General features: G+C 39.9%; 1 protein-coding gene across 1 annotated transcript in view; it reads right to left on the reverse strand.

Moving 5' to 3' along the window:
• Positions 1-18,593, reverse strand: part of LOC124613142 (BTB/POZ domain-containing protein KCTD3) — a 263,811-nt gene that overhangs the window by 45,307 nt on the left and 199,911 nt on the right. Inside the window, exons 8-9 of the mRNA XM_047141760.1 lie at positions 6,904-7,043; positions 6,619-6,805 (exon numbers count right to left, since the gene is read on the reverse strand). Of these exons, the coding sequence (XP_046997716.1) occupies positions 6,619-6,805; positions 6,904-7,043 (327 nt within the window). The remainder of the gene's footprint in view (positions 1-6,618; positions 6,806-6,903; positions 7,044-18,593) is intronic.

Below are 18,593 nucleotides of genomic sequence, written 5' to 3' on the forward strand. Positions count from 1 at the left end.
CAACCCCCTACATATCACTCACATAGGGATCGTGTGGATGAGATTAGAATAATTATTGCGAGCACAGAGGCATTCAAACAATCATTCTTCCTGCACTCCATATGTGAATGGAACAGGAAGAAATCCTAATAAGTGGTACAATGGGACATACCCTCTACCATGAACCTCATGGTGGTCTGCAGCATATAGATGTAAATGTAAAAAACATCTTGGTGTCTACACAAAATGAAATATATTTAAAATGCAGTCTAACTTAATGATGGGAGGTGGCTAAACAGTCTTCCTTAGTCTCATGACAGAAAAGAGAACTGATCAAAATAAAGTCACAAAAACAAGATTTAATGGACATAAGATCTTCACTGAAGTACACTATAAACTATATACTGGTCAGACAATGGAAAGATACCGCTTAATTCAGAGGCAAAGTCAGTGGAGCTATTGAGTGTCACTGCTGTAGTGACAGCTACTATCAAGTCTTCAATGCACTGTTGCAATACACTTTCATTGTTCCATGTTCCTGTATCACTCCTTTTACATGATTCACTATCTTTTGCCAGTCTTTTGGTGTCACTTTCTCAACTGCATCCTTCAACAGCTGTTTCACTTCAGTCAATGTAAATTGTTTATTTTCTGCAGTAATATAACGTTTAACATGAGCCCACATCAGTTCTATGGCGTTGAAGTAGCAATGGTAGTGAGGCAGTATGAGCACTTTATGCCCATATTTTTTTGATATTTCATCCACACTGTAAATGGGGTTCTTTGGTTTGCGTTGTGACACAAGTTCTAATAATTCTGCCCTTATCAAGTTACTGTTAATCCATTTCTTACATTTCTCTAGTCATCAAACAATGTCACTTTTCTTTACTGCCATTGTTGGCGGCTTGTCTTGTATAACTGAATGATATGGAGCATTATCCATGACAGTTACAGAGTTTTTTTGTTAAGTTTTGAAGCAAAATGTCTTCAAACCATTTCACAAAAGTATTGTGCTTCATCTCTTTGCTGTAGTTGGAGGTCATGTTTGAGGTGAATAACAACAGACAATTAGAAATAAAACCTTTTGAATTTCTGGCAAGTGCTACAATTATTGTCTGTTAAGCCTTTTTTTAAACTGTCCCACATTCATCCATGTTTCATCAAGCCAAACAATATCATTAAAATTTGTGCCTACTAATTTTCTAAGTGTCATTGCCAAACTGCAATATCTTGGCTTTCCATTCACAACTTTTGACCTGAAATGGATTCATAGTGAAATCCCAATTTTTCCACAAGTCATAACAAGGACAATTTACTACCCTGAAATAGGTCTGCCGCTAAAAGGGTAGCATGTAGCTTTTTGAGTGCCACACACTCCTTCCTCGAATAATACAAATAACATCTTCCTGGAAAGTGTTGAGATTTGTGGCCCTCTTCTCGAGGCACTTCTTCTTCCCAGGTGTCTCTAACGTAGAAGATGCGCCTGATTCTTCTTTCGCAAATTTCCCCTTGCAGATTCTTATCATTGATCATTTGCAAATTTGTAGAGCAGTTGTAGTTCACTCCAGCACTTTATCCAAAGAAAATAGAGATGCTTCTGCATCCTCTCTCTCTCTCTCTCTCTCTCTCTCTCTCTCTCTCTCTCTCTCTCTCTCTCTCAAAATAGTCCCTCATGGAAAACACAAATTCCTGTGACTGACTGTTATAATCACACCATGTCTGACACTTTTTTAAAGTTCTTAGGAGAGTGCGGCCTCGGTCTACCCCTCTTTCGACTACTTTGATCACACATCGTAAGGCACACGAAGACGAAAGTCGCCCAAATCTTTCCCTACAAAGGCTCATTGAGGACAGGCTGGCACAATGCTTTAGGCAGAGCAACTCAGTGCAGCAGAAGTGGCAACATAGTGGGAGCCAACAGTACCAGGCTTCCATTGGTGTATAAGTGGCAGGAGCCATGCAGCCTGCTACCTGTCAAGAGACAATTAGTTAAATCAGACTATACATAGCATGCTCTGTACTCTAAAATGAAGTCTTCCACAAGGATTGCAATTTCTGGAGCTCTGGTGGTTGTCAGAGCTTTGGTGACAGTGTAGTTGATTATGTAGTCAGTGCTGACTATTAACCATCAATTCTCATTTGTCAACTTCAGAAACACCCCCAAGAGGTCAATTTCATTCTGGTGGAAAAGGTGCTGCTGCAGGCGGAATTGGTACCAGATGACCCAGAGATAAGTGTGGCACATGCTTCCATAACTAGCATTCCTTACAGTGGCTCACATAGTGTCTAACAAATCTGTAGAGACCTGGTCAGTGATACCTGCTTCTAATTCTGTCTACAGTCTTCACAAATTTCAGGCAATCAGAAGTTGGAGTGTTGTGGAAAAATTTCATGATAGCAGGCCGTAGATGAGCTGGGATGATGACTAACGATTTCTGCCTCATCAGATCATAGTTCCTGTTATATAATGTTCTATTTATTAACTGGAATTCTCCTTTGGCCAGTTCCTCAATCTTCAAGGCCTCTGTGGTTTTCAGCAATGCTGGATCTTCCCTCTGTTCAGCAGCAATGTCATTTAATGCAATGGCGACTGAACTTTCATCAGTTCTACTGGATTCCTTGAAATGCAGTCAGTATCCACTTTTGTGTAACTCTATGGTATCATACTCCTGAAGCCTCAGTCCCCATCTCACCAGTTGATCTAACAGACCCTTAAGGATAGTCAGCCAGCAGAGAGAATGGCGATCCAGCAAAACAGTGAATGGTTTGCCAAATAAATATGTACAGAATTTGTTGCTGACCCAAATAACTGCAAGGAACTCTTTCTCAGTTCTAAAACATTTCCTCTCAGATTTGTATGGTATTCCAGAAGCATACACTATCACCTTTTCAGCATCTTCCTGGATTTATACAATAACTGCATCTATCCCATAACTGCTAGTCTAGGTGTTAAGTTCTGTCCAAGAATTCTCATCATACAATTCTAGGACTGGAGAGGATGTTGGCACCTCCTTAAGTACAAGGTAAGATCTTTCTTACACCTCATTTCATGAAAATCTGCATCCCCTGCAGCAATCCTTGCAAGGAATGTGTTTCAGTATAGCAATCCTTTATGAATTGTTGGTAGTAGGAGCACATCCCAAGAAAACTTCTCACATACAAATATGCTAAGAAGGGAGAAAATGTGTGACTGCTCTTATATTCTCTGGATCGGGATGGACTCCATCATCATCCAGTAGGTGCCCCAAGATTTTTTTTTTCTTGGGTGGTGGAAAGGCACTTTTTCATATTCAAGTGGGTATGTGCAGTCTGAACACACTTCAAGCGACTGTCAGGTGACTTAGATGTTTTCCAAATGTCTTTCAAACAATGAAAAGATCATCCAGACAGCAAACATACATTGTCCATTTAAGGCGTCAAAGCAGGTTTTCCATCATACCCTCGAAGATGGCTGGTGTGTTACATAGTACCTATGGTGTAACTATGAACACATAGGAGCCGTCAGGAGTTACGTGAAGGCAGTCTTTTCCCAGTCAGCTTTGTCAACCTCAATTTGTCAGTGACCTGGATTCAAGTCCATAGCTGAGAAATACTTTGTTCCCTCCAAGCACTCTAGTGCACTATCAATGAACAAGCTTAAAATTTTTGTTCCTCTGCAGAGCGTGATAGTAGAGGAGTTGGTTGTACCTGTGTTTATCGTGTCTGGGTTGTCCTCTGATGACTGTGGCATAAATCCTAGTTTGCCAGTTCTGTTCTTCTTGGTGTGTTTGACTGGTGACAGAAACTGACACTGAAGATCAATACACATTTTCTTCAACAGTGTCTCTTACCTCCTGATGTATGGGGACAGCACTCATGGCTACTATCTCTTGCTTACTGGGTCCAACAATTCTGGTTGCCAATAAACTGCAGTTTCTCTTCCCTTACAACCTGGTGTATGAGAGATGTGGCCTTTCACCAACTGCCACAGGAACTATATTCGGGAGTTGATCATACCTCTTTTGTCGAACTCTTTTCTGTTGCATTTCCTCGAAGCACTGGCACCAGCCAATGAATTCCTCTGTTGTTGTGGTATCCTTTACCAGAAGAGCTTGGTACATGTTCACTGTGACTCCCTTCATCACGTATGAGATTTTGTCAGCTTCTGTCACATCTGAATTCACAATGTGCCTTAGGGTCAAAACTTGTTGTATGTAAGAATGTGTCATCTCCCTGTGATGATGACACCTTTTCTTCCACTCAGTGCATTTGCTGCTGATTGTTGGCAAATGTTTCCTTCAGTTTGGCCTGGAATCTATTCTAGTTATTGAGCTTCTCTTTGTTGCTCTTGAACCACTGTTTAGGGCTAAGTATGTATCTGCCAAATACATCATGTCATCCCATCTGTTGTATCTGATGACTCAGTAAAATCCTTTCAGCCATTGTTTCAGGCCCTGAGCAATATCTCCAGTAAACACTGAAGGGTGTTGGAAGTACAGCTAACTTGCTGCTGTTTTGGAATCCAATGATATCTGAGTAAATGTTATTGTTGTTGTTGTGGTCTTCAGTCCTGAGACTGGTTTGATGCAGTTCTCCATGCTACTCTATCCCGTGCAAGCTTCTTCATCTCTCAGTACCTACCGCAACCTACATCCTTCTGAATCTGCTTAGTGTATTCACCTCTTGGTCTCCCTCTACGATTTTTACCCTCCACGCTGCCCTCCAATACTAAATTGGTGATCCCTTGATGCCTCAGAACACGTCCTACCAACCGATCCCTTCTTCTAGTCAAGTTGTGCCACAAACTTCTCTTCTCCCCAATCCTATTCAATACTTCCTCATTAGTTATGTGATCTACCCATCTAATCTTCAGCATTCTTCTGTAGCACCACATTTCGAAAGCTTCTATTCTCTTCTTGTCCAAACTATTTATCGTCCATGTTTCACTTCCATACATGGCTACACTCCATACAAATACTTTGAGAAACGACTTCCTGACAATTAAATCTATACTCAATGTTAACAAATTTCTCTTCTTCAGAAACGCTTTCCTTGCCATTGCCAGTTTACATTTTATATCCTCTCTACTTCGACCATCAGCAGTTATTTTGCTCCCCAAATAGCAAAACTCTTTTACTACTTTAAGTGTCTCATTTCCTAATCTAATTCCCTCAGCATCACCCGACTTAATTAGACTACATTCCATTATCCTAGTTTTGGTTTTGTTGATGTTCATCTTATACCCTCCTTTCAAGACACTGTCCATTCCGCTCAACTGCTCTTCCAAGTCCTTTGCTGTCTCTGACAGAATTACAATGTCATTGGCGAACTGCGAACCTCAAAGTTTTTATTTCTTCTCCACGGATCTTAATTCCTACTCCGAACTTTTCTTTTGTTTCCTTTATTGCTTGCTCAATATACAGATTGAATAACATCGGGGATAGGCTACAACCCTGTCTCACTCCCTCCCCAACCACTGCTTCCCTTTCATACCCCTCGACTATTATAACTGCCATCTGCTTTCTGTACAAATTGTAAATAGGCTTAAGCTCCCTGTATTTTACCCATGCCACCTTCAGAATTTGAAAGAGAGTATTCCAATTAACATTGTCAAAAGTTTTTCTCTAAGTCTACAAATGCTAGAAACGTAGGTTTGCCTTTCCTTAATCTTTCTTCTAAGATAAGTCGTAGGGTCAGTATTGCCTCAAGTGTTCCAACATTTCTACGGAATCCAAACTGATTTTCCCCGAGGTCGGCTTCTATCAGTTTTTCCATTCGTCTGTAAGGAATTCGCGTTAGTATTTTGCAGCTGTGACTTATTAAACTGATAGTTCAGTAATTTTCACATCTGTCAACACCTGCTTTCTTTGGGATTGGGATTATTATATTCTTCTTGAAGTCTGAGGGTATTTCGCCTGTCTCATACATCTTGCTCACTAGATGGTAGAGTTTTGTCAGGACTGGCTCTCCCAAGGCTGTCAGTAGTTCTAATGGAATGTTGTCTACTCCGGGGGCCTTGTTTCGACTCAGGTATTTCAGTGCTCTGTCCAACTCTTCACGCAGTATCGTATCTCCCATTTCATCTTCATCTACATCCTCTTTCATTTCCATAATATTGTCCTCAAGTAAATCACCCTTGTATAGACCCTCTATATACTCCTTCCACCTTTCTGGTTTCCCTTCTTTGCTTAGAACTGGGTTTCCATCTGAGCTCATAATTCATATTTTGGAATAACTGCCATACTGTCTTCCTTGGAGAAAAATTACAACCAGAAAACATTCATCTTTTGCTTCATTCTATAACCCTGAGAAAAATTTATGAGGAGATATGCAGACTGTGGTTCATGTGTTACAATATAATGTAATGCTAGTTAGCAGAAAAACATTCAATGGTAATGATGCTGCTGGATCAGCATGACAGCAAAATTCCATTAATATGTCCTAGTTGCAGCATGTGCAAGGCACAAATTAAAGTTTTTACAACATCAAATGCACATAAACCTATGGTATGTAATGCATATCCGATATAATACATCATTCATACGTTGGGCAACTAAATTTTCAAATGTAGTTGACAGTTACAGGAATTGCTTGTCTGTTACCTGATAATGTGCAATCGAAATATAACACCAACACTAGCAAAAACTGAGAGACACATACCACAGTCATTTCCTGCTGCATAACTGATATTTGGTTCCACTTCATCCAATGAAACAATTTTAAATGAGGCAACAGGTGTGGAGCCAGGCTGGGTGGAAAGCATTCCTCTAAATCGAGTTACACTCCAGGTACGAACATGGTTATACTCACTGCACACAGATACTAAAAATTTCTCTGACAGTGTGACCTGAAAGAAAGGAGGGGAGTATAATTCCACTATCATAAGTCATCTAACATGAATATTTAGGTGATCACTAAAGAAAAAAAATCAGAAAAATTGCATACCTTTGTGACAGGACTCTGATGAACTGTGAATGTCTGGAAAAGCTGGGGCCCATGTCCTACAGTTTCTGGGTGCTGAACAATAACACGCACTGTTCCTGAACTTGTTCCATACGCTATTTCAATCCAGTTACCACACAAACCTGAAGGCAAAAAGATACCAATAGCTGTGTAAGAAATGGGTAAAATAAAAGTTTTCGTGTTAAACGCATATAACAGAACTAGGAGATCTCTCCAATTAAAATATGAGATAAACCAAAATACCAATAATTTATGATGTCACAAATAAAAATCAGTTGGATGGTACAAATGAAACACAGAAACAAATGGTATTCAGTTAAACTATAAAGGATGAGATGAGGAAAAAACAGCAGAGCAAATAAATGATCACTTTTATTCATTCAGAACAAAGTAAATAAAAAAAAATATCAAATGAAAATTAAAAAAGTGAGGGGGGCAGTGTTCAAAAACAACAACAATGCTACAAGAACACACATGCTCACATACACACGGGGAGGGAGGGGAAAGGGGGGGGGGGGGGCATGTTGCAAGCACCCATCAGACACTTCTACAAATAATTTATTTTGCTGTCTTCACTGATTCCTCTTTCTCAGTTACCTTTTTTTTTTTCCTTCCACTATTCTTATTTTCTGTATTTATATTATTCTCCCTATCTTGTTGATCTTCCATTAATGGCCAACATTCCTTAACTCAAAGCCACGTCATGATGTAACAACTGACATTAATTCATCTCTTTTGTTGTCCCATTTGAGGATACATATCTGCCAAAACTGACACTGTGATCATTTCCAACACAGAATGGCCAACCTCTACTAAGGTATTCATCAGAACTTCAATTTCACAAATGAAATGTCATTTCTGTGTATGATGATATTAGTTTATCATTTATCAGCTCACTGTATACTTCAAAGTCATGCCAAAGACATTTTAAGTTAGAATGACTTGTTTACTTATAAATAATTAAAACTTACTTTTTTTTGCAATTTATGGTGAAATGAGCAGCCAAATAGCAGAAGAGATATACATCCAGCATCATACACTTTCTGAGTTCTGCAAGGATAGTAGCAGAACAGTTACTACCAGATACATTTGTGATGTTTAACCAAGTGTGTTAGGCATTGGTAAATGTCACAGATGGTTTTCCAAGTTCAAATTGGGTAATTTTGATCTTTCTGTTTCATACTGATCAGAAAGGTCAATAGCTTTAGACAATGACATGTTAAGGGCAAAAGTGGAAGTGAATCCATGTCAGACAATCAAGGAACTGTCAAACACTCTTGGACAACCTTGGTCGATCATCCAATAACATTTGCAGCAGATCAGTAAAAACAAAGAAAGCTAACCAATCTACCACATCCAACTTACTGCTTCAGTGGCACAATAAAGAAGCTTCTTTTGATCACTTGATCAATGCAGATGAAAAATAGATCCTCTATGATAAAGCAAAATGCAAAGTGTGGCGGTTGACTCTGAATGAATTGCCACTAATTGTTTAAGTACAGTACAGCCAGGTTTACACATCAAAAAGGCAGTTTTGTGTGTCTGGTAGAGTATTCACAGGGTCATTCATTTTGAAGAGCTAACTTAGATATACTGTGAATGCAGGACATTTACTGCGAACAACTGGATCACAATTACCAGGCCTCAACCTGTGGTAACATACTGTTACTACACCCTCCACCCAACAGTTTCCACCCCCTCTGTCCCATCATCTCCTCCCCATTCTCATTTCCCACCCTGTTTATTTGTAGCCCTCTTTCAATGCATCTGTCCATCTTTCCCTGCCCCTTTCCTTTTTTTCCCCACCTCCCTGTCCAGCAACCTCCTGACATAGCATCTGTTGGCAGTCTAGTCCCTGCATATTCCATCAGACAGCGTTTGCCTCTCTCCCCACCCATACACTACTATACCTCCCCCTTCCCAACCCCCTCCAGATTGCTGCTTACATCCCACGGGATGTTGCATTCTGGTCCAAGATGCTGGAGTTGGCTGTTCTGTGTGCTTGAGGTATGCTTGCTTTTGTGTATGTGTGTGTGTGTGTGTGTGTGTGTGTGTGTGTGTGTGTGTGTGTGTGTGTGTGTGTGTGTCTTTTACGATGAAGGTTGTGGCTGAAAGCTTTATGTGAGAGTCTTTTAATTGTGCCTTTCTGCAACTTGACATGTCCTCTTTACAGTAAGTAGCAATCTGTCTTTTTCTACATTGTTAGTATTTTGTTTTAGTTTGACAGAAATGTAGTCATTGTACAAGAGGTCAAAATGAATAAAAAGAAAACCATTTAAAACATTTGGAGCTCTGTACCTCAAACTCAATATTTTTCAGCTCAGTAGTCGTTCCACAGCAGAGCTCAGTTATGACTGTCACACTGCTTAATGCAAAACAACATTGTTGTAAACCCACTGCACACGGTGACTGATCACTCGATACAATTATGCATTTGCCTGGTGAGGTCACTAATCATGATGTGGAAGGATGTATCTTCCAACACCAAGAAATGTTGCAAAACATCCATGGCAGATTTAAGCACTGCGTAGGACCAAAACTCTCATCTGTCACAACCAGCTGATTTTTACAGCAAACACTCCAGTGTGCCCACTGACGATGAATCTGTACTAAGTAGCTTTCTCCTGGACTGTGATCTGTACTTTGTTTTTACCTACTATTGATGTTTGGTTAGCACAAGGACATGCCTGTCTGCCTAATGTGGGATTGCAGTCACTCACCGTTAACCCAACGTTGTGTTTTGAGTGAACAAACAAATGGTGTGTGGGTGCACTGAGAGTGTGGTTCGTATCCATTTGCTTCCCAGTCCGCATCCAGGAGTTTCTTATTTTCTGCATTTCCATGAGACTCAAGAACTATTACTTCCTGTCATGTAATTGTAAATATGTTGTGCTTAACAAACTCTTTATTGTTGAAGAAGCAGACAAGTAACAAATACCTTCCTTCTGTTTCAGGTAAGTTAGTTGTAAACATTAATACAATTCATATCACCTATTGGCAGGTAAATTAATAAATAAATATACTAGACAGTTTGTGTGTGTGTGTGTGTGTGTGTGTGTGTGTGTGTGTGTGTGTGCGCATTAGCTGCCTTTATTACTTTTCTGAATGCTAACATTAGGGGTTAATATGGTTATAAACGTGAACCTTTCATCATTCATTTGTTAGAAGTTTTACAAACACAGGAAAGTACACGAGACATCTGTAACATTCTTCTCCTAAAGGAGAGGTAGTATTAATGTTTGTAAAATACTGCAATGTTTGGAAAATACAACTCTGTAGATCGTGTGCTTTGAAGTTTAAGTGACAGACATTTGGTTGCTTCACTATGTACACCATGAAATGTTATGAAAAGCTGGTGATACTTAGTTATAAGCTGATATACAGAACTTTGTTTTATTACATTTAACCTCAACAGAGAATTTATATTCAACACTAAAGGTTTATTCCCCTTAATTTTCTATCATTAAAAAGTGAGCTGCTAAATTTAAGCAAAGCCATGCATCAATTGACAATGACAAGAACACAGGACATCCAATAATCTATGTAACTACATCTGTGGCAAAAATTCACAAGCTGTACTAATGGAAAGATTATTAATATTACACAAGCTAACTGATATTCCATAAGTCATGTCCACTAAGTTTCATTCTCCATGGTTGCTGCAGTTATTAAATGTCAACCTATAACACATTTAAATTAATATTTCTAAAGAGTGTGTGGACATATTTAAAAACAATTCCAATCACTGTCTCCAACGATAACTGTCTGCATTTTATGCAGTAGCTGAAACATGTATTAATTGTTGTGTGCCAGAGATGTTGCAACTACTGAAACAATGGGTGACAGAAGGTGAAAGTGGCTCCAAGAAAATAAAAAATGATTCCATCTGTGGTAAAAACATAACTAACACCATATATCACTGTTGAAAAACCACAGTAAATGACATTCACTTGAAAATGCTTTCACATGTTTTGCTCCAACTATTACTTTTGTTCCCTGATCTCAAAAAAATGGTAGGGTGTATGAAGATTTACATCAAATTACAACAATGAGCTTAGAGTTTTTCACAGATGGAAAAATCGTATTTTACTGATATTAAAAAAATTGCAAGACATTGGCATGTACTAGTTTGTGTTTCCTTTGTCACCCCACGAATTTGTTGAGCACCCACTACAATTGTGGAAATAAATGCAATTATATCACTGCTTGGTCATATTTATTCTATATGGTATGTTCAACGGAGTTCTGTAATATTACTAATTCCGACTGTATCAACAGACGTACACAATAATGAAAAATGATTCTAAAGTTATTCGAGAATTTGAAGAAGAGTTTTCATCATGAACAGTTAAAAATTATTACAGTATTTCACTGAAAAAGATCATTACAGTGTGAGTACAATTGACTTTACTTCATTAAATTTTTAACATTATCTGTTACTTCATTTAAGATTTTTAATTTTGCGTATATGAAATTGTTAAAGGATTGGTATACCTAAGAAACATATACAACTTTGTGTAACAAAGTACTGCAACATAACGGACATCAGTCAGTACAGCCAAGTGTAATGTAGAAGCATAATTCAATTACAATATTCGCACTTCCATCTGACGAATACTGTTTTCCGTGCAGGAATGAAATGTGCCTGGTTTTGTTCAGTCATGTTAATTTACTGGTTATTTTTACTTAAATTTATTATAGCTTTGTGTCTACTCTCCCTGAAGAATTAGTCATTTTTTTATATTTTTTGTTCATATTTGTATTTAATAGGATCTATACTCATCGTGTGTAAATGCAATATGGAGAGGGGAGTGAGGGATTGGCCATTGTCTGAAATCAGCGAGAAGCTGCATAACAACTGCAGCACGCTTCAGGCTACTGCCATCAGTTGAAGGGGTATTGAGTACCTGGAGTGATGTTTGTGACATTTCTGATGCCTCCAACATAAGCTGGATCCTGATAAATGACAGGGACAGGCATAAAAATTAATGCAGCACTTTATTCTTTTCTGCAAATTATTTTGTGCAGTTGTGCAGCACACTTTTGAAAGTAACAATTTAGGTTTCCTGGCAACAAACAGGCCTGAACTTTTGGATTTCAGTGAACACAAAGGCAGCAAACAATAAAGATAAGGATTTTATAGCACTAATTAATGAGATATATGTAATGGTCAGCAAGTGTGACAAAAAATTTATTTCTAATTATCTGAGCGGACAGTATCAAACATTCACCTCTAAGGATAAAAATATGAAGGAAATGTGAGACAAACTCAGGACTGTTGTAAGACAGGTGTTATTCTAGGAAAGACAATGAGGGGTAGGAAGGAAGATCTGTCATGATTCAATAGTAAAGTTAAAAAGTTGCTACAAAAGTAGACTTGCATTCAGAGGGAAGGGTTTCAAATTCCTGGCCACACATCCAGTTTTAGGTTTCTGTGTTTTCTCTCAAACAAATAAAGTAAATGCCACAATGCTTTGGAATGGACATGCCCAGTTTTCTTCCCTAGCTTTGTCCTCTCTGAACTTGTGCCACAATTCTAATGATGTCATTGTTGGTGGAACATTAGACCCTACTTTTCTTCTTCCTTCAATGAAGGGAAGGAAAGGAAATGCCCTAAGCTAAATTTTGCAAGAAGTAGTGACAGAGATTATTCTTGAATAAAAAAAAAAGTTGTTTAACAACACATTTTATCAGAATCAACATTAGCATATAAGAGCATAAACATTAACAGTTACAACGTTTGATGGTGTCAAAACTATTGATTCTGACCAAAGTGATGGAAATATTATGGAATTATGCAGCTGCTGCAATGAATGTATGGAGATGTTTTCCAAGCGCCATTTGTATGTAGTTACCACCTCAAAGGAAGAAGAAGGAAGATTAATCTCCCTTCAAGGTAATTGGAAAAGGAGCACTCTTGTGTTTTGCCATGCCCATTTAAATGGACTATTCTGATATTTGTCTTAAACAATTTAAGGAAACCAAGGACATCCTAAATCTGTATGACCAGAGGGGGAATCTGAACCAGTGTCCTTCCAAATGTGAGCCCAGTGTATTAAAAAATATAGCACCTTGCTCAGTGACTGCAATCTTGTAGGTTCCTGTACAAACGTGCGCTGGGACGAGCAATGGACTGCTTTTAGGATTCACCACAAACTCTCCTATGCTTTTAGGTTTCACCACAAACTCTCCTATGTTTTGTTGACTGTGTCCCACAGACAAAGTAGCTGCCCATAATGCTGTAGCAGTTAAAACCGACAAAGGTAATTCAACCATTATCATGTACAAATCTAACAGAAAAAATGGTAACATTTTTTCAAGATATCATCCACATATCTTTGCTAAGGTGATCCACCATCCACGTCTGATCTGCTTACATACTTTTGTTACCACAACACGTGTCTACAATGTCACCAGGTGGCATCCAGCATCGCAGTGGCCAGTGGTCATAATGTTTTGGCTAATCACTGTATACAGGACAGTTGCACAAACCAGTAAAAAAAGTATGTACATGACACAAACAGCATTTTAATACCAACAAAAGGAACCCATCAACATTCACTATGCATTTATGTGATGAAAAGCATGTAGTGGATAAAACTGAAAATATTAGTACTGTCTTACATAAGAAGAAGAAAGGTATATATATGTGGACCTCGTTGCACAGCTGCAAATTTTTTGACATTATGATGAAGAACAAAATTTTATTTTGAATGAACAAATCAAAAAAAAAAAATACATACACACACACACACACACACACACACACACACACAATGCCTGCACTGCATTTCAGCAGGTAGACTAGCTTGAGGCATTAAACTGGATAGAGTGGATGTGGAAAGAAAAGAGGGAGGTAGTGAGAGAGAAGACAATTGGGGAATGGTGGTTGATGGCTCAGGGGGAAGCGGCAGTTGTGTGAAATAGGCTGATGGGAGGGAGAGTCAGCAACTGCAGAAGATGAGAATACAACACACGGCCCCTGGAGCTGGTGAATTCGTGCTGTGCACGATGATCATAATGACATGGAAATGTGGATTGGGCATGGTACCTGTGTCAAAGTCCTAAGCTGGGCACCTGCTGCCTCCCTCTGAGCCGCCAGCCAACCTTCCCCAATCATCCTTCCTGTTCCTTGCTTCTTTTCTCCTGTCACCCATTCCAGCCCAATATGAACCCTCAAGCCAATCTAACCACCAAACTGCAGTCCCAGCATTCAGACAAATAATTTAAATGTGTGTGTGTGTGTGTGTGTGTGTGTGTGTGTGTGTGTGTGTGTGTGTGTGTGTCTGTCATCTAGCTCTAAACAGGATTCGCCTAATAAAAGCTAGTTAAGTTTTCATTCTTTTTGTGTGCCTGTCAAAGAATCAAAACTTCCACTACACAATGAGTTGTTGCCCTCACTCTTAACTTATTTACATTACGCTAGAAATTTCCGTATCATTTTTATATTGCCAAGAGGCCCCCCTTCTGTCCTAAGCCTGGTGTCATTCATCCTTTGTTACTGTGCAGTCATTTTTTTGTGGTGACAGTCGTGGCCACTTCGACTGTAGTGTACGCTATCCTACCAGTCACATCTCCACAAAATCACAGTTAAAAATCACAGTTAAAAATCAAACAGTGGAAAATCCAGGATGGAATGTAACAATGTTGTGAAAAGGAAAATTGCCACTCACCAAACAGCGGAGATGCTGAGTTGCAGTTAGGCACAACAAACAGACTGTCACCAATAATAGCTTTCGGCCAGTAAGGCCTTCTTCAGAATTAGACGGCAAACACACTCATACACATTCATGCAAATGCTATTTGGTGAGTGGCAACTTTCCTTTTCACAATATTGTTACAAATCACAGTTAAACATTATCCAAGCTCCAAATAATTGCATTTCACCTCCAAATAGTTCCATCCATCCTCTACACATTACTGCTGTCATCATATTACATCTGCCACTAACTTTGTCATACGTGATTGCAAATGTGCAAATGAATATCCTCATGTCCATCAATGTGCAAATGAATATCCTCCTGCCACATATCTACTCTTCAGCCTGTTTGATTTCTACAGCTTGTTAGCCCGTGTTTTGATTTCCCAAACAGTGACTTGTTATCCATAGTTCCTTCTACTATCATCTAATTTTTTAATTTGTCCATTTACTTTACATTGTCTCCCCTCCCCCCCAACCCCCACCCCCGCCACCAGCCCATCTCCTCACCCAAGCAATATCCCACGTAAATGGAGCCCCACTCCATCTATGTGTGTCAGTTTAGAAATGTATCCCTAACTGTAACTACTGTGCAATCCCAACTACCTACAACATATCTCCCAAATCGAAACCCTTGCCTTCCAACATCTGGAAGAGCAGTCCAGACATGACCTCCTCTAACACCCATCATACCTCCAATGAGACCCTCATCAATCTTCTCACAGCAATCATACCCTATCTTGCTGATCATTTCCACCTGTAGCATCCTTCAAAACTCCCTCCAAACATCCCATAAAACCTAGAATCTAAGCAAAAGCAAAACACTGCTGTCAGTGTATCCATCAAAAACCTCAAGCCTCAAGCCACTCCCATCCCAAGGCCTCACCTTCTCCCCACACCACTTCTATCCCAAGGCCTCACCTTCTCCCCACACCAAAGTTCAACCATGTTGGATTCGTCAAAAGGCTATTCTCTTTCTATAACTTCCTGCTATGGAAACATTTCTTAGCTACCCATTTCCCTAACCAAAGCCACCCTAATCCCAATATTGAACTTTGCCTCTCTCTGTTCATACCACTTTCCAGTTGTGACCTTCCCCCACCAGCACCTTCCAAGAATTCCTTAATTCCAACTTGCTCTCACCACCATTCTCTAGGCCCATTTACAAGAGCAAAAACCTCTCAATGGAAAAAAGAATAGTCATACGCAGCATCAAACAGACGCCAATTAATCATCCTTCCTTAAGACAAAAACTCCACCAATGCCACGATGTATCATAGTGATTATCTGCCAGAAGGAATCTGCCAATTGGCTGACTCCTCCATCTAAAGCTTTGCCATAGTGATCCCGTCCAAGAGGTCCAGCACAACCTTCAATCCCTACAAAAATCCTTAGGCCCGTCCCAGAATCTTTTCCCTTAATCCATCTCCCTCCTTAACATGATGACCCCCCCCCCCCCCCCCACACACACACACACACAAACACACACCTTTTACATGCTTCCCAAAATCCGTAAATCTGACAATCCTACACACACCACTGTAGTTGATTACTGTGCTCACACTGAAAGTATCTCCACTCTTGTAGACCATGACCTCCAACCAATAGCACATAACCACACCTCTAATATTAAAGATACAAACCATTTCCTTCATCAACTCTTGACAATTCCCATCCCATTATCACCTAAATACCTACTCGGGACAAGTATATTTATGCCATCTCCATACAGAACAACATTCCCTGTGCCCATGGCCCTTCTGTTTTCGAACACTAGCTCTCCCAATGTCCTTCCACTCCAAACCTTCTACCTCAGTTATTATACAAGATGTACGAGTTTGCTTCCGCGGTTTGCCAATAGGTGGCGACAATGGTAAGTAGCGGTCAAAAGAAACAGATCACAGACGTCAGGCAGTTAGCTTGGACCTCGATCAACATAACCTCATTCAAACATTGGACGATTTGTGTCTGCATCATAAAGTTGTTCCTGATTGAAAATGTCAGTTTACGAGCCTAATTCTCGTCATTTGTGGGAGGTGTTACAGTTTTGTTTCAATATGAAGAAAACAGCGGCTGAGTCTCATCGAATGCGCTCAAGTACGTATGGTAAGGACGCTATTGGTGAAAGAACGTGTCATGAACGGTTTCAACCCTTCAAGAATGGTGATTTTAACATCGTAGACCGACATAGTGGTGGAAGAGAGAATGTTTTCAAAGATGCAGAAATGAAGATATTGCTGAGTGAAGACTCGTGTCAAACTCAAAAAGAATTTGCATGATTAGTGGGAGTGACACAGCAAGCCATTTCAAAACGTCTCCAGGCTATGGGCATGATTCAGAAAGAAGGAACTTGGGTCATGTGTGAGCTGAAACCAAGAGATGTTGAACGGCATTTGTGTGTTTGCGAACAGTTGCTTCCGAGGCAAAAATGGAAGGGATTTCTGCATCGCATTGTAACCGGGGATGAAAAATGGGTTTATTACGATAACCCCAAAAGCAAAAAATCATAGAGATATCCCGGTCATGCTTCCACGTCGCCGGCCAAACCGAATATTCACGGCTCCAAGATCATGAATTATTCAAAATGACAGTCACAATCAAATTATTTATTTTGCCACCAACCGGTTTCAACCCACGATGGGGTCATCTTCAGGGCAATTTACACCATTTGGTTGCTCGCTGGAGTTCTCACACTGCCTGTGCACAGTTGGTAACTATCCACCATGCACAGGCAGGGTGGTGGAAACCGGTTGGCGGCAAAATTGATAATGCGATTGTGAGTGTCATTTTGAATAATTGATTATAAGCAAATTAATCGCTGTTTATCTCGCTACAACTATGTTGTCTAAAAATCCAAGATCGTGCTCTGCATTTGGTGGGACCAGCTCAGCGTCATGTACTATGAGGTGTTAAAACCAACTGAAACAATCACAGGTGTTCATTATCGAATGCAATTAATGCATTTGAGCAGAGCATTAAAAGACAAACGGCCACAATACAGTGAGAGGCACAATAAACTGATTTTGCAGTACGACAACGCTTGACCCCACATAGCAAAAGAGCTCAAAACGTACTTGGAAATGTTAAAATAGGAAGTCCTACCCCACCCGCATTCTCCAGACATTGCTCCCTCTGACTATCATCTGTTTGGTCTCACGAAGAAGTCACAAATTGGATGGATTCGTGAATCGCTTAAAAAAATGAACAATTTTTTCAACACGGGATTCGTACACTGCCCGAAAGATGGGAGAAAGTAGTGGCCAGTGATGGGAAATACTTTGAATGATACATGTTGTTTCATTATAGCCTCAAATGTTGGGGAAAAAATGGCGGAAGAAAAGTTGTACACCTCATACATCGAACCACTTACAGTCACACACAGAACTACTTCTCCTTTGAGGGGAAGATATATAAACAAATCCGTGGCACGACCATGAGTGCTCATCTGGTACCTCCATTTGGCAATCTGGTCATTGGACATCTAGAAGAAACCTTCCTAGCCTCCCAAACCCCTTGTCTTGTTCAGGTTCATTGATGAAATCTTAATGATCTGAACTCAGGGCCAAAACATCCTACCCTCATTCCTCCACAGTCTCAATGCCTTCTCTCCCATTCACTTCAGCAGACCCTCCTCAGCGGAACATGCCACCTTCCTGGGTACTGACCTTCACCTCTCTGATGTCTCCATCCCTAATTTTGTCCATATCAAACCCACAACTAACAGTACCAGAAAGTTGTCATTCCTCCCATACCAAAAAATCACTCACCTATGGACAGTATATGTACAGTTTCCTTGCCCAGTATGCTGAAGGTCCCACATCATATCCTCACACGCCCCTAATCCTCCCACCAACCCCTAGAACCAGTTCCAAAGGAGCAACCCTCATCACCCAACACCATTTCCGGCTGGAGCAGCCAGGTCCTCAATTATCATAGTGCCTGGAAATGAGGGACATCCTACCCATAATCCTTC

The sequence above is a fragment of the Schistocerca americana genome, chromosome 4, assembly GCF_021461395.2.
Source record: "Schistocerca americana isolate TAMUIC-IGC-003095 chromosome 4, iqSchAmer2.1, whole genome shotgun sequence".
NCBI classification, from domain to species: domain Eukaryota; kingdom Metazoa; phylum Arthropoda; class Insecta; order Orthoptera; family Acrididae; genus Schistocerca; species Schistocerca americana.